This window comes from Octopus sinensis, unplaced genomic scaffold (assembly GCF_006345805.1).
Source record: "Octopus sinensis unplaced genomic scaffold, ASM634580v1 Contig16316, whole genome shotgun sequence".
In the NCBI taxonomy this organism is placed as follows: domain Eukaryota; kingdom Metazoa; phylum Mollusca; class Cephalopoda; order Octopoda; family Octopodidae; genus Octopus; species Octopus sinensis.
The window spans coordinates 40,001-53,792 of NW_021834267.1; the positions used below are offsets into that span (position 1 = coordinate 40,001).

Genomic DNA, 13,792 nt, shown 5'->3' on the forward strand with positions numbered 1-13,792 from the left:
TCAGAAACTGGGGTGAGTCCTTTTACTTGAATGATTCAAAAGTGCCAGCTCACAATGTGTGGCCCCTGTTTCTGAGTCAGACCCTGCTTATGCTTTCTTCACTGAGGGTCCAACTGGGTTGATAGCTCATGCTGGCCAGCCACATACCACATGACCATGTATCCAGCCAATGGCTATATTCAGAATCTGGGATGCATCTTACTGCCTCTATGATTCAGGAATGCCAGTTCAGGCTGTGGTTGGTCATTTTGCTCAATATTACAAGTTAGACCCTACTTACTGTGTTCTCTTCACTGAGGGTCCAACTGGGTTTGCGGCTCACATTGGTTGACCACATACCACATGACCATGTACCCAACATCTCTGCTCAGAAACTGGGATCCATCTTGTGGCTTGGATGATTCAGAAGTGCAAGCTCGGGCTGTTTGGCCATGTTGCTTGATTTTTCAAGTTAAGACCCTGCTTCTGGTCCCCTCTTCATTGAGGGTGCAGCTGAGTTGACAGCTCCTATTGGTCAACCACGTGGACACAGTAGCTGAGGAGGTATTCCGTAAAGGTGGAGACTGATTGGAACTCTGCTGGACGGATCACATGAGAGGACCCAAGGGCATACCAACAATTGGTGAATGCAGCTACCTATTGCAACAGTGCACCCCCACTGACTTAATTTATGTGTTGGAAATGCTGATGAGGATTGAACCAGGTAGTTTGGCATTCACTTTGAAAAAATTCAAATCAGATCATGTTAACACCAAAAATTATTTACATCAAGAAGGTGCTTATTTTCTATGAAAATCCCTATTTTTTACGATTTTTTTGACTGCCGTGTTTCCATTTTTTGGTGTATTTCAACCAGAAAAATGTTCACTTAAAGAGAATAACAAGCTACATAATGCAAAATTTTTACTTTTCAAAAATTCCAATTCTAAAGGGTCGAAACAAACCCAAGCAACACCGGGCGATACTGCTAGTATATATATATATATATATAATATATATATATATATATATATATTATATAAATGTAATAATTTGAATTCGCCTTAAATGGTCCCTTTGCATACTGAATACTTGGTGAAATTGATTAATTAATTATTTTACCCTCAATTGTTGAAATTATATATATATATATATATATATATGTATTTACATATATTTATATATATATATATATATATATATTATATATATATATATGCATTTACATATAATATATATATATATATATTATATATATATATATATATATATATATATATATATATATATATTTATTATATATATATATATATATTATATATATTATATAATATATATATATATATATATGTGCACATATATGTGTATATGTAGTTAGTGGATAAAACAAATATCAGAAAAAATATACTCTAAAGCGAGCAATAATTATTACAACAAAAATACAAAACCTTTTAAACTTTTGTTGTAATATATATATATATATATATATATATACTGTACTTATTCCACGTCCTCGCATTGTTGTTTTTTCTTGCTTATTCAGGTTTAGATTAACTATATATGCTTACACATATCACCGTGATCACAGTGACCGACCAGGCTATCAGATGTTGCTACACATCGCTGGTCACAATGCGCTTCACATTGTTTTAGCCTTCAAATGACGCCACCCCGCTGGCTAAGTGAGCAGGCCAACAGAAGAAAGAGAGAAAGTTGTGGCGAAAGAGTACAGCAGGGATCGCCACCATCCCCTGCCGGAGCCTCGTGGAGCTTTAGGTGTTTCCGCTCAATAAACACTCACAACGCCCGGTCTGGGGATCGAAACTGCGATCCTACAACCACGAGTCCACTGCCCTAACTACTGGGCCATTGCATATATATGCATACACATAATAAATGTATATGCATTTTTAGTAAAAATCAATAAAAACAGCAGATTGAACTTGCTGTGTGTAGTGGAAAATATAACGTTTTGGGGTTAAGTCCTTCTTCACAGCAAAGGTTGGCAGGAGAGAAATTACCGAAAGATGGTTGTTTTAGGTCCTCAAAACAAATTTCTTTTGAAATAGAGAATGTAAATCTCTTCTGTTTCCAATGGTTTCTCTTACAGCCTTGAGTGTTGAACAATGGTTTGAGATTTTGGTAGGCACAAACTATGGAAGACCCATCATGCATGTATGTATGTGAAGGCACATGCCCCAGTGGTAAGAGTGTCAGGCTCACTACTATGAGGTAGTGAGTTCAAATTCCAGCCTGGGCTGTGTGTTGTGTTTTTAAGCAAGACACTTTATTCCACATTGTTCCAGTTCACTCAGCTGTAGAAATGAGTTGTGATGTCACTGGTGCCAAGCTGTATCGGCCCCTTTGCCTTTTCCTTGGCATAGAGATTTGGACAGAGAGTTGTGGAAGAGTGGTTTTTCTGTCTGCCAGGGTATATATACATATATACACACGCACACGTGTGTGTGTGTGTCTTTATGTCTCCCGCCACTGGTTGACAACTGGTGTTGATGTGTTTATATCCTCATAACTTAGCAGTTTGGCAAAAGAGACTGACAGAATAAGTACCAGTGTTAACAGAAATGAGTTCTGAGGTCAGTTCATTTGATTAGATATTCTTCAAAACAGTGCCTCAGCATGGTCGCAGTCTAATGATGGAAGCAAGCAACTGATAAAAGATGTGTGTATATTTGTGTGCGTGTATGTGTGTGTGTTTGTCTGTGTGTGTTTGTGTGTGTATGTGTGTGTGTGTTTGTGTGTGTATGTGTGTGTGTGTATGTGTGTGTTTGTGTGTGTTTGTCTGTGTGTGTGTGCGTGTATGTGTGTGTTTGTCTGTGTGTGTATGTGTGTGTGTGTGTGTGTGTGTACAACCTTATCACGTGACATTCACCTGATGGTTCTTGTAAAGTTTTGGAACGGAAATACCAAATAAGCAGCATCAGGAAGGGCCTCCATCTACGGAATATTTGCCTGAACAAGCCACATCCAGAAACCTGGACATTATCAAAGAAGCTTGAGAGGCGGTTGGATGGAACCTACACTCGCCTCCTTATGAGAGCTCAAAATCTCTCGTGGAAGTGTCATCCAACCAAAATGCAAATATATGGGAAACTACCACCTGTGTCATCTCTTGTGAAAGGTAGGAGAGTCCAGTTTGCTGGACATTGTTGTAGAGCTGAAAACGAGGCAATTTCTACTCTTCTCCTCTGGAAGCCATCTGCTCGCAATACCAGAGGGCGCACACTCTCCTACCCTGATGTAATCTCCAGGGATACAGGCATCCAGCAACAGGACCTCCGTAATGCTATGATGGACCGTGAAGTCTGGCGTAGCATGGTAAATTCCATTGTCTCGACCACGGTCGAACAATGATGATGATGATATATATATATATACATACATACATACATATCATCTCTTGTGAAAGGTAGAAGAGTCCAGTTTGCTGGACATTGTTGTAGAGCTGAAAAAGAGGTAATTTCTACTCTTCTCCTCTGGAAGCCATCTGCTCGCGATACCAGAGGGCGCACACTCTCCTACCCTGATTTAATCTCCAGGGATACAGGCATCCAGCAACAGGACCTCCGTAATGCCATGATGGACCGTGATGTCTGGCGTAGCATGGTAAATTCCATTGTCTCGACCACGGTCGAACAATGATGGTGATGAGCATGGACAGAAGATAAAGCATGTAAATACGGTGATGACAATATAATTCTCCCCTAAGTTCTTCATCAATATTTTCTTCTATAATTAATATTATTTTCGTTTGTTGCTGTTACTGTTGTTTGTGTCATTTTGAAATTTTTTGTTTTTCCCCCCATAGGATTTTTCTGAGTCCGACTCTGTCAACACTCTGAGCACAGTCGATGTGTTTGAAGATAATGTGGATAGAGTATTAGATATGGACAATAACTCCGTATGTAGCTCACAGGTTTGTAAATACCACCCCCACACAATACTCTGCCCCCCTCAATCATAATATCAATAATAACTCTTATCAACCTCCTCTGTTGTGGTCTTTTAACATCTTCTCATCTGATGGCTTCAACTCTCTCTCTTTCTCTCTCTTTCTCTCTCTCGGTTACTGAATCTTTCCAAACATTGTCATCACCACCCAACTGTCTCCCACATCTCACATCTCACAAAATCACCTTCCTGCCCTCTTTCATACTCTTTACTCTTTTACTTGCTTCAGTCATTTGACTGCGGCCATGCTGGAGCACCGCCTTTTTAGTCGAGCAAATCGACCCCAGGACTTATTCTTTGTAAGCAAGCCCAGTACTTATTCTATCGGTCTCTTTTGCCGAACCGCTAAGTGACGGGGACATAAACACACCAGCATCGGTTGTCAAGCAATGCTAGGGAGACAAACACACATACACACATATATATATATATACATATATACGACAGGCTTCTTTCAGTTTCCGTCTACCAAATCCACTCACAAGGCATTGGTCGGCCCAGGGCTATAGCAGAAGACACTTGCCCAAGATGCCATGCAGTGGGACTGAACCCGGAACCATGTGGTTGGTTAGCATGCTACTTACCACACAGCCACTCCTGCGCCTATATGATGGGCTTCTTCCAGTTTCCATTTACCTAATCCACTCACGAGGCATTGGTCAGCCCAAGGTTATAGCAGAAGACACTTGCCCAAGATGCCACGCAGTGGGACTGAACCCGGAACCATGTGGTTGGTTAGTAAGCTACTTACCACACAGCCACTCCTGCACCTATATGATGGGCTTCTTCCAGTTTCCATTTACCTAATCCACTCACGAGGCATTGGTCAGCCCAAGGTTATAGCAGAAGACACTTGCCCAAGATGCCACGCAGTGGGACTGAACCCGGAACCATGTGGTTGGTAAGCAAGCTACTTACCACACGTTACTTATATCATCATCATCATCAAGATCCCTTATCTCATGCAGTTGTGATGCTACCCCAGATGCTTTCACAGTCAGCTGTTGCCAGTGGTCTCAGTTCTCGGTCATGCATAGCAGGTTCACTCTGCTGTGACCTGTCCAGTCCTTGATGTTGCCAAGCCAGGATTTTCTCTGTTGGCCCCTCTTTTACCCTCCATCCACTGCTGTGCCCTGAAGAATGGATTTGGACAAGGACTTGTGACAAAGTGGTTCCTCTCCACCAGGGTATTTGTTGACTCGGTGCCACCTGAAAAAAGCCTTTTGCTTTGTGCCCTTTGTATGAGATGTGTCGCAGCCTTGTGCTCAAATGACTGGATTCTTTGCTCCTGGTCAACTGTAAGAGTCCAACTCTCACACCCATACAGAAAGATCAAAGTCACCAGGGACTTGTATACAATGAATCTTTTTGGAAAACTAATAGAATCACCTTTCCATTTGGTCATGGTAGGAGAGGCCAGGCTAAGTCTTGTTATCTCTTTTTGAAATCTGCCATCTTTGGTCAAAGTGGATTCTAAGTTCTTGAAAGTGTTCCCTGCATCAAGTCTCTTTCTGTTTAGCATGATGTCAGTTGCTGTATTTTGGTTGTTATTCTTAACCAGGATCTGGGCTGATCCCCTTTCTGGAAGCTCTTCATACTTTTTCCAGTTTGGTGCTGAGCTTCTGTAGTTTTGCTTCACTGCTTCCTAAAAGCTCAATATCATCATCTTAGCACCAAATGGAAACGGACTGACCTCCAGTGGTCACCCTGCACATGACTTATATTTTAATTTGCTTCTTATTGCAATACGGTCCTAGACACCCACACATTACATCACTCCATTTGTAATGCCCTGAGTGACAATCTAAACTCTCCCTCAACAAACTCCCTACTGTCTTTAAAATAAGGACCATATGAACCAGTGAGGGAGCTTCTTTGTAATCGCTTGACCCTTACTCAATGTAACAACCAAACCTCTCCCTCAGCAAATTCCCTCCTATCTTTAAAATAAGGACCATATGAACCAGTGAGGGAGCTTCTTTGTAATCGCTTGACCCTTACTCAATGTAACAACCAAACCTCTCCCTCAGCAAATTCTGCCCTCTTTTTAAAATAGGGGCCAAATGAACCAGTGGGGGAGCTTCCTTGTAATCACATGACCTCACTCATTGTAAAAACCAAACCTCTCCCTCACCAAACTCTGCCCTCTTTTTAAAATAGGGGCCAAATGAACCAGTGAGGGAGCTTCCTTGTAATCACTTGACCTTACTCAATGTAACAACCAAATCTCTCCCTCAGCTAATTCTGCCCTCTTTTTAAAATAGGGGCCAAATGAACCAGTGAGGGAGCTTCCTTGCAGTCACTTAACCTTACTCAATGTAACAACCAAATCTCTCCCTCACCAAACTCTGCCCTCTTTTTAAAATAGGGGCCAAATGAACCAGTGAGGGAGCTTCCTTGCAGTCACTTGACCTTACTCAATGTAGCGACCAAATCTCTCCCTCAGCTAATTCTGCCCTCTTTTTAAAATAGGGGCCAAATGAACCAGTGAGGGAGCTTCCTTGCAGTCACTTGACCTTACTCAATGTAACAACCAAATCTCTCCCTCAGCTAATTCTGCCCTCTTTTTAAAACAGGGGCCAGTGAGGGAGCTTCCTTACTCAGTGTAGCAACCAAATCTCTCCCTCAACAACATCCCTACTGTCTTTAAAATAGTCATAAAATATTATAAAATAGTCTTTAAAATAGTCATGGAGCATAAAATGAACATAAGGGTCCTGGAGGGGCTGGAATATTACACATCTCTATCACCACTTCTGTTCCTTCATGCGATTTCCCATCTATTCATGTATTGGCTACTTTCACTTCAACACAACAACACTTCTCTATAAGTCATGGTCGTTTGTCATTAGTCTTTGTAGATCTTAATCCCTTCTATCAACATTTACCAATTTGGCTCTTTTTTCTTTATTTTTGCCCCTCTGCTACACCTAGTTCCTTCCATTTGTAACACTTGTCTCTTCTCTATACATTTGACATCCTCCCTTTCTCTAAATATATATATATATATATAGAATGGTTGTATACTGTCAATCTAACAAGAAAGTGACAGTAGAGGGTACACCACCGCTGTATAGCCCTGCTGTATAGCCCTAGGAAGCATCGAACGCCTCCTGATAGGAGGCGTTCGATGCTTCCTAGGGCTATACAGCGGTGGTGTACCCCCTACTGTCACGTTCTTGTTAGATTGACAGTATACAACCATTCTATCGCCCCACCACCGTACATGTCTCTACGAGAGATTTAGAAATTCAATATTTCTTATTATATATATATATATATGTATGTGTATATATGTGTTTATATATATATATAATATATATATATATATATATATGGGGGTGGGACCCAAAAGTAGTCGGAAACGTTATTTGTAGGACAAGCCTGTTGTAGTTCAGGCTTCTACTGCAAGAAGCCACTTGATGCAACCCTCAGGCATCAATCAGCAGTGTTGACTGATGTCATACTGCCATGTGGTGCATCGTTGTTTTGCAGTACTTCTTCCCTGTTCATCGATTTTTGCATTGAATGAAACAAAGGAACAATGTGCTTCCATGAAATTCTGTTTGCTGCTCAGGAAAACACCAAAATAACAGTTGCGTTGCTTCAGACAGTTTACAAAGATGCTGCCATGAGCAAAACGCATTATATATATATGTACATATATATATATAGCGGGAAGGTTTACGAAAATATACAAAAGCCGAAGGCAGGTGGAGTACAAACAAACAAATGTATTAGTATGGCGCTCAGGAATAGAAATAAAACAAGTCTTTTACATTTCGAGCCTATGCTCTTCGACAGAAAGATACACAGACAAAAAACAAGGAGAGAGAAAAAAATGCGTGTAGGAGCTAACGATCTATCATGGCTTATATATATATATATATATATATATATATGTATATATATATATATATATATATATATAAATAAATATTAGGGAATGAATCCAAAATTACAGGGAAAAATCAGATTTAGGGTTAAATCCAATTTTATAGTAAAATATTATATAATATAATATAATATAATTCGAGACAAAACCACTATTTCTTGTTTGGTTTTAAAATAGTGGTTTTGTCTCGAATTATATTATATATATATATAAGGCACATGGCTCAGTGGTTAGAGCGTCGAGCTTACGATCGTGAGGTTGTGAGCTCGAATCCCGGACCGGCTGCGTGTTGTGTTCTTGAGCAAGGCACTTTATTTCACGTTGCTCCAGTTCACTCAGCTGTAGAAATGAGTTTCGACGTCACAGGTGCCAAGCTGTATCGACCTTTGTCTTTCCCTTGGATAACACTGGTGGCGTGGAGAGGGGAGGCTGGTATGCATGGGCGACTGCTGGTCTTCCATAAACAACCTTGCCCGGACTTGTGTCTAGGAGGGTAACTTTCTAGGTGCAATCCCATGGTCATTCATGACCGAAGGGGGTCTTTACCCCTTTTATATATATATATATATGTATGTATATGTATATTGTTGTTGGCATCTGTTTTGTCTCAGGAGACAATGGAGTTGCACATATAACAATCTAGTCTGGCTTTTACATATATATATATATGTATATATATATATGTGTATAACATGTCCATACTTGCAGAATCATCTCTCCTGCACTCTGCACCTGATACCTCTTATATCAAGCTGTTTCATCTCGGTTCACAGGGTTTCCAGTTCTCATGCACACTAACATCACAGATCTGGTGGAATCTGCTTGGATCATTGCTTTCCAACTTTTGCCTAATCTCCTGCATTCAGTACCAATGCCATGCTATCATGTAGCACGGCATTCTGTATGCATGCAAACCTACACCTTGCCCCTCACTCTGGGAGAGAAACCCTTTTGTTGCCAAGTGAGTTAACAGCCCCTTGAATTTCCCCATCTTCTTCTTACTTTGGTCACCACAGCTTTGAAGAGACCCACTTCTGCTGTTAATTGAATTACCTGGGTAATAAAATCTGTCGACTTCTTCTTGGAATCCTTTCAAACATTTCACAAAATATGTCAGATGCTTCCTCTTGCTGCTGTTTCTAGTCATGCATCTACCAAAACACACAACCAATAATTCCTGCTTGTCCCTCCATTACACTCTTGTCTGTTCATTGTTGAAAACGGGTACCTCATGGTCTTTCTACTTAATCCTTTACTACTTATCGAACATGGTACTTGGGTCCTATCTTTTCTTATAGTACTTGGGTGCTATCTTTTCTGATGGTACTTGGGTCCTATCTTTTCTGATGGTACTTGGTCCTATCTTTTCTGATGGTACTTGAGTCCTATCTTTTCTGATGGTACTCGGGTCCTATCTTCTTCCTTCTTAACAAAACATTTCATTCTTTGCTAAATTCTCTGAGAGGTTTCTTCATTCTAGTTTTGTTTCTTTGTTTGGAATTTCTTCACTAAACCTTTAAATGTTTCAGCGATGAGACCGTGGTCCTTTGTATAAAGAATTTCCCACAGATTTCTGCAATCGGATCTCGGTCATCAGTATAAAAGAGATCCCTCAGATAACTAACCTTAAACACTGATGGGTTGTCTTCAAGGATTATAATAAACAAAACATGGCACGGAACTAAAGCCTGCATACTAAATCCTGACTGAACTCAAGGGTTAACTCCCCGCTTGGAGAAGGAAGAGCACGTTGATGATATTCTGACCTGATGAAGCTCAGAAAGACATTTCATCTGGATGACTTCTCTACCTCATCAAATGCACTATAATGCTTCAGTAGTATTTCTTTGTTTCCATTAATTGTAATGGCTCTTTAAGAAAACTACAACAAAGGTGACATAAAATGAGGTAAGGGAGGTAACTGGAATGACACAATGCTGTCGATTTTGGCACTGAATGATTTGCAAAATTCTTAACAAAATTGAAATTTTTTAGGTGGAGAAAGAAAACAAATACCTACGTAAATGTCATTGTGAAAGAAATTACCCTCCTCTATCTCCACTAAACAGGGGTTTGATCAGATACTCAGGATGTATTTATGTTCATGAATGCATTTTGAAAAACTTCCGGTTGAAGAGTACTCTATAGGATAATCTGTCTCTTTGTTACTCAAAGCCTGTACATCCAATTCATGTCCAAATATGGCTTGCTTTGGTCAATCAATATTCTGTGTAACATACCATAAAATGCAGTTTATTCATAGAATTACCAACTACCATTGTAATGTTTTGACATCCTCGAAGAGCATTTGTGGTTCTTCAATTCAGTCACATACTTGTGTGTGTGTATACATGAATACATGTGTGTGTGTGTATGTATGTGTATCTGCCTCTATTACTCTTTTTACTCTTTTACTTGTTTCAGTCATTTGACTGCGGCCATGCTGTAGCACCGCCTTTTAGTCGAGCAAATCGACCCCGGGACTTATTCTTTGTAAGCTCAGTACTTATTCTATCGGTCTCTTTTGCCGAACCGCTAAGTGACAGGGACGTAAACACACCAGCATCGGTTGTCAAGCAGTGCTAGGAGGACAAACACAGACACACAAACATATACATTCACATACATATATATATATACATATATACAACGGGCTTCTTTCAGTTTCCGTCTACCAAATCCACTCACAAGGCTTTGATCGGCCCGAGGCTATAGTAGAAGGCACTTGCCCAAGGTTCCACGCAGTGGGACTGAACCCGGAACCATGTGGTTGGTAAGCAAGCTACTTACCACACAGCCACTCCTGCGCCATATATGTATATATATATATATACGACGGGCTTCTTTCAGTTTCCGTCTACCAAATCCACTCACAAGGCTTTGGTCGGCCCGAGGCTATAGTAGAAGGCACTTGCCCAAGATGCCACGCAGTGGGACTGAACCTGGAACCATGTGGTTGGTAAACAAGCTACTTACCACACAGCCACTCCATATATATATATATAATATATATATATATAATATGCTAAAAACCACAATCCTTGTTAAATGCAGTTACCCAGGGTTTCAATATTCAAAACATTAATTTATTTTGCCATTTTTCAAGCTGCGTACAAGACCATTTGCATGTTGCTTTTTTAAGCAGATGACATTTAATGAAGGGGCATTGGTACAGAAGGCAAAAAAGAAAAAAACCACAAGGGAGATAACCAATGTTATACAACAAACAATGTCAAGAGACATACAGAAGATATTAATGCCTTACCATGTGTCTGGTGGCTTATTTTAAAATTCTGCCAAGATGTAGTTTTTCAAATATGGACAGGCGCAGGAGTGGCTGTGTGGTAAGTAGCTTGTTTACCAACCACATGGTTCCGGGTTCAGTCGTGCTGCGTGGCACCTTGGTCAAGTGCCTTCTGCTATAGCCTCGGGCCGACCAAAGCCTTGTGAGTGGATTTGGTAGACGGAAACTGAAAGAAGCCTGTCGTATATATGTATATATATATACGTATATGGCGCAGGAGTGGCTGTGTGGTAAGTAGCTTGCTTACCAACCACATGGTTCCGGGTTCAGTCGTGCTGCGTGGCACCTTGGGCAAGTGTCTTCTACTATAGCCTCGGGCCGACCAAAGCCTTTTGAGTGGATTTGGTAGACGGAAACTGAAAGAAGCCCGTCGTATATATATATTTATATATGCGTGTGTGTGTTTGTTCCCCTAGCATTGCTTGACAACCGATGCTGGTGTGTTTATGTCCCCGTTACTTAGCGGTTCGGCAAAAGAGACTGTTAGAATAAGTACTGGGCTTACAAAAAGAATAAGTCTCGGGGTCAAGTTGCTCGATTAAAGGCGGTGCTCCAGCATGGCCGCAGTCAAATGACTGAAACAAGTAAGAGAGTAAAGAGTATCTGGGAAAAAATTTTGTTTGTGGAATTTATGTATTTGTTGGAGGCTCTGATGTCTTTTAAGAAATATAGTTTTTCAAGAGAACGTATTGAACACTTTTTTCACTGGTGCTGTTCCCTTCATCCTTAAGATTCCAGATTAAAGCGGAAAGGGTTGTTGAATATCGTTTATCACAGTGCCTAAAATTAGAAAGATGGTTGTTATATCAGGATTTAAATTTTCCTTCCACCGGTCTAATATAATGTTCAATTTCTGTTTGACTGGTGCCATAGCTTGCTGAAACCTGTGTTTCATTAACAAGGAGGATATAGCACTGAAGAAATTTAGTTTTGTCTCTTCATGTGCATCCAGGGCAGGCTTGAGTCAAAATCTCTCATGCTTATTGATATATGACAATATTAGGGGGTGAAGGGGGCACAAGAAAAGGGAATTTTAATCATGTGCAGTTTCCGTCTACCAAATCCACTCACAAGGATTGGTCGGCCTGAGGCTATAGTAGAAGACACTTGCCCAACATGCCACGAAGTGGGACTGAACCTAAAACCATGTGGTTGGTAAACAAGCTACTTACCACACAGCCACTCCTGCACCTATATATATATATATATATACATACATATATATACGACGGGCTTCTTTCAGTTTCCGTCTACCAAATCCACTCACAAGGCTTTGGTGGGCCCCAGGCTATAGTAGAAGACACTTGCCCAAGGTGCGACGCAGTGGGACTGAACCCGGAATCATGTGGTTGGTAAACAAGCTACTTACCACACAGCCACTCCTGCACCTATATATATATACGATGGGCTTCTTTCAGTTTCAGTCTACCAAATCCACTCACAAGGCTTTGGTGGTCCCAAGGCTATAGTAGAAGACACTTGCCCAAGGTGCCACGCAGTGGGACTGAACCCAGAAACGTGTGGTTGGTTAGCAAACTCCTTACCACACAGCCACTCCTGCACCTATATATATATATATATACATATATATACGACGGGCTTCTTTCAGTTTCCGTCTACCAAATCCACTCACAAGGCTTTGGTGGGCCCGAGGCTATAGTAGAAGACACTTGCCCAAGGAACCCGGAACCGTGTGGTTGGTAAACAAGCTACTTACCACACAGCCACTCCTGCGCCCATATATGGTGTTATCCATCTGAGTAATTTTTCCACATATATATTGTTGTTGTTGTTGTTGCTGCTGTTTTTTTTGTTTGCCATCTTGAAATTTTTTGTTTCCCCTCAGGATTCTTCTGAGTCGCACTCGGCCAAGGCCCTGAGTACACTCGACGAGTACGAGGAATATTTGGATAAAGTCTTAGATACAGAACATAACTCAATATGTAGCTCCCAGGTTTGTAACAAAAAAAAAATACCAAAAACAAATAATAAAGAATAACAAAATATTAATCTCCACCCCAAACGGTTTTGCTCTATCCTCCACAGTAACAATAATAATAATAATAATAATAATATTATTATTACTAATGATATTAATAACAACAACAACTGCTCCTGGTTTTTATTTTATCAAATACTAGCAGCATAGCCCGGCGTTGCCCGGGTATGTAAGAGCCCCTAGTAGGCAACGACTAATCCCAATCTAATCCTTACCCTCTAGGGAACGAAGGCGCATGTGTAGGTTGCAATGTCTTCTCTTCACTCGAATACTTCTGTGTATACGATGTTCCTAGCTGTCCCTTTGGGCGATAAAAAGGTCGAGTTGTGTCCCCTAGACAGAAAATGTGTTGCATATAAAAAGCTTAGATTCTCGACCCCCATGTTGAATTTATTGATTTTTTTCAGAACTGGGGGAACTTTTCAAAATTTTCGCTGCGTTAGTTTTGAATTATGACATTGGGCTATGTGTGTGTCAAGTTTCATCAGAATCGGTTGAAAGCCGTGGTCAGGGTGAGGGTACAACCTGACAGACACACAGACAGACAAACTGCCGTTTATATATAGAGAGATGCTTCTTTGCGGCATTCATCTTTCTTTCCCATTCTTTTACATTTGCACATTCAAGATCTCTCATGCTCTCTTTT

At 40.6% G+C, this 13,792-nt stretch overlaps 1 protein-coding gene across 1 annotated transcript in view; it reads left to right on the forward strand.

Moving 5' to 3' along the window:
- The window catches only part of LOC115230752, a 46,972-nt gene extending 33,811 nt beyond the window's left edge, over positions 1-13,161 (forward strand). Inside the window, exons 9-10 of the mRNA XM_029800889.2 lie at positions 3,806-3,913; positions 12,994-13,161. Coding sequence (XP_029656749.2) covers positions 3,806-3,913; positions 12,994-13,146 — 261 coding nt within the window. The 3' untranslated portion in view covers positions 13,147-13,161. The remainder of the gene's footprint in view (positions 1-3,805; positions 3,914-12,993) is intronic.
- The last annotated feature ends 631 nt before the right edge of the window (positions 13,162-13,792 follow it).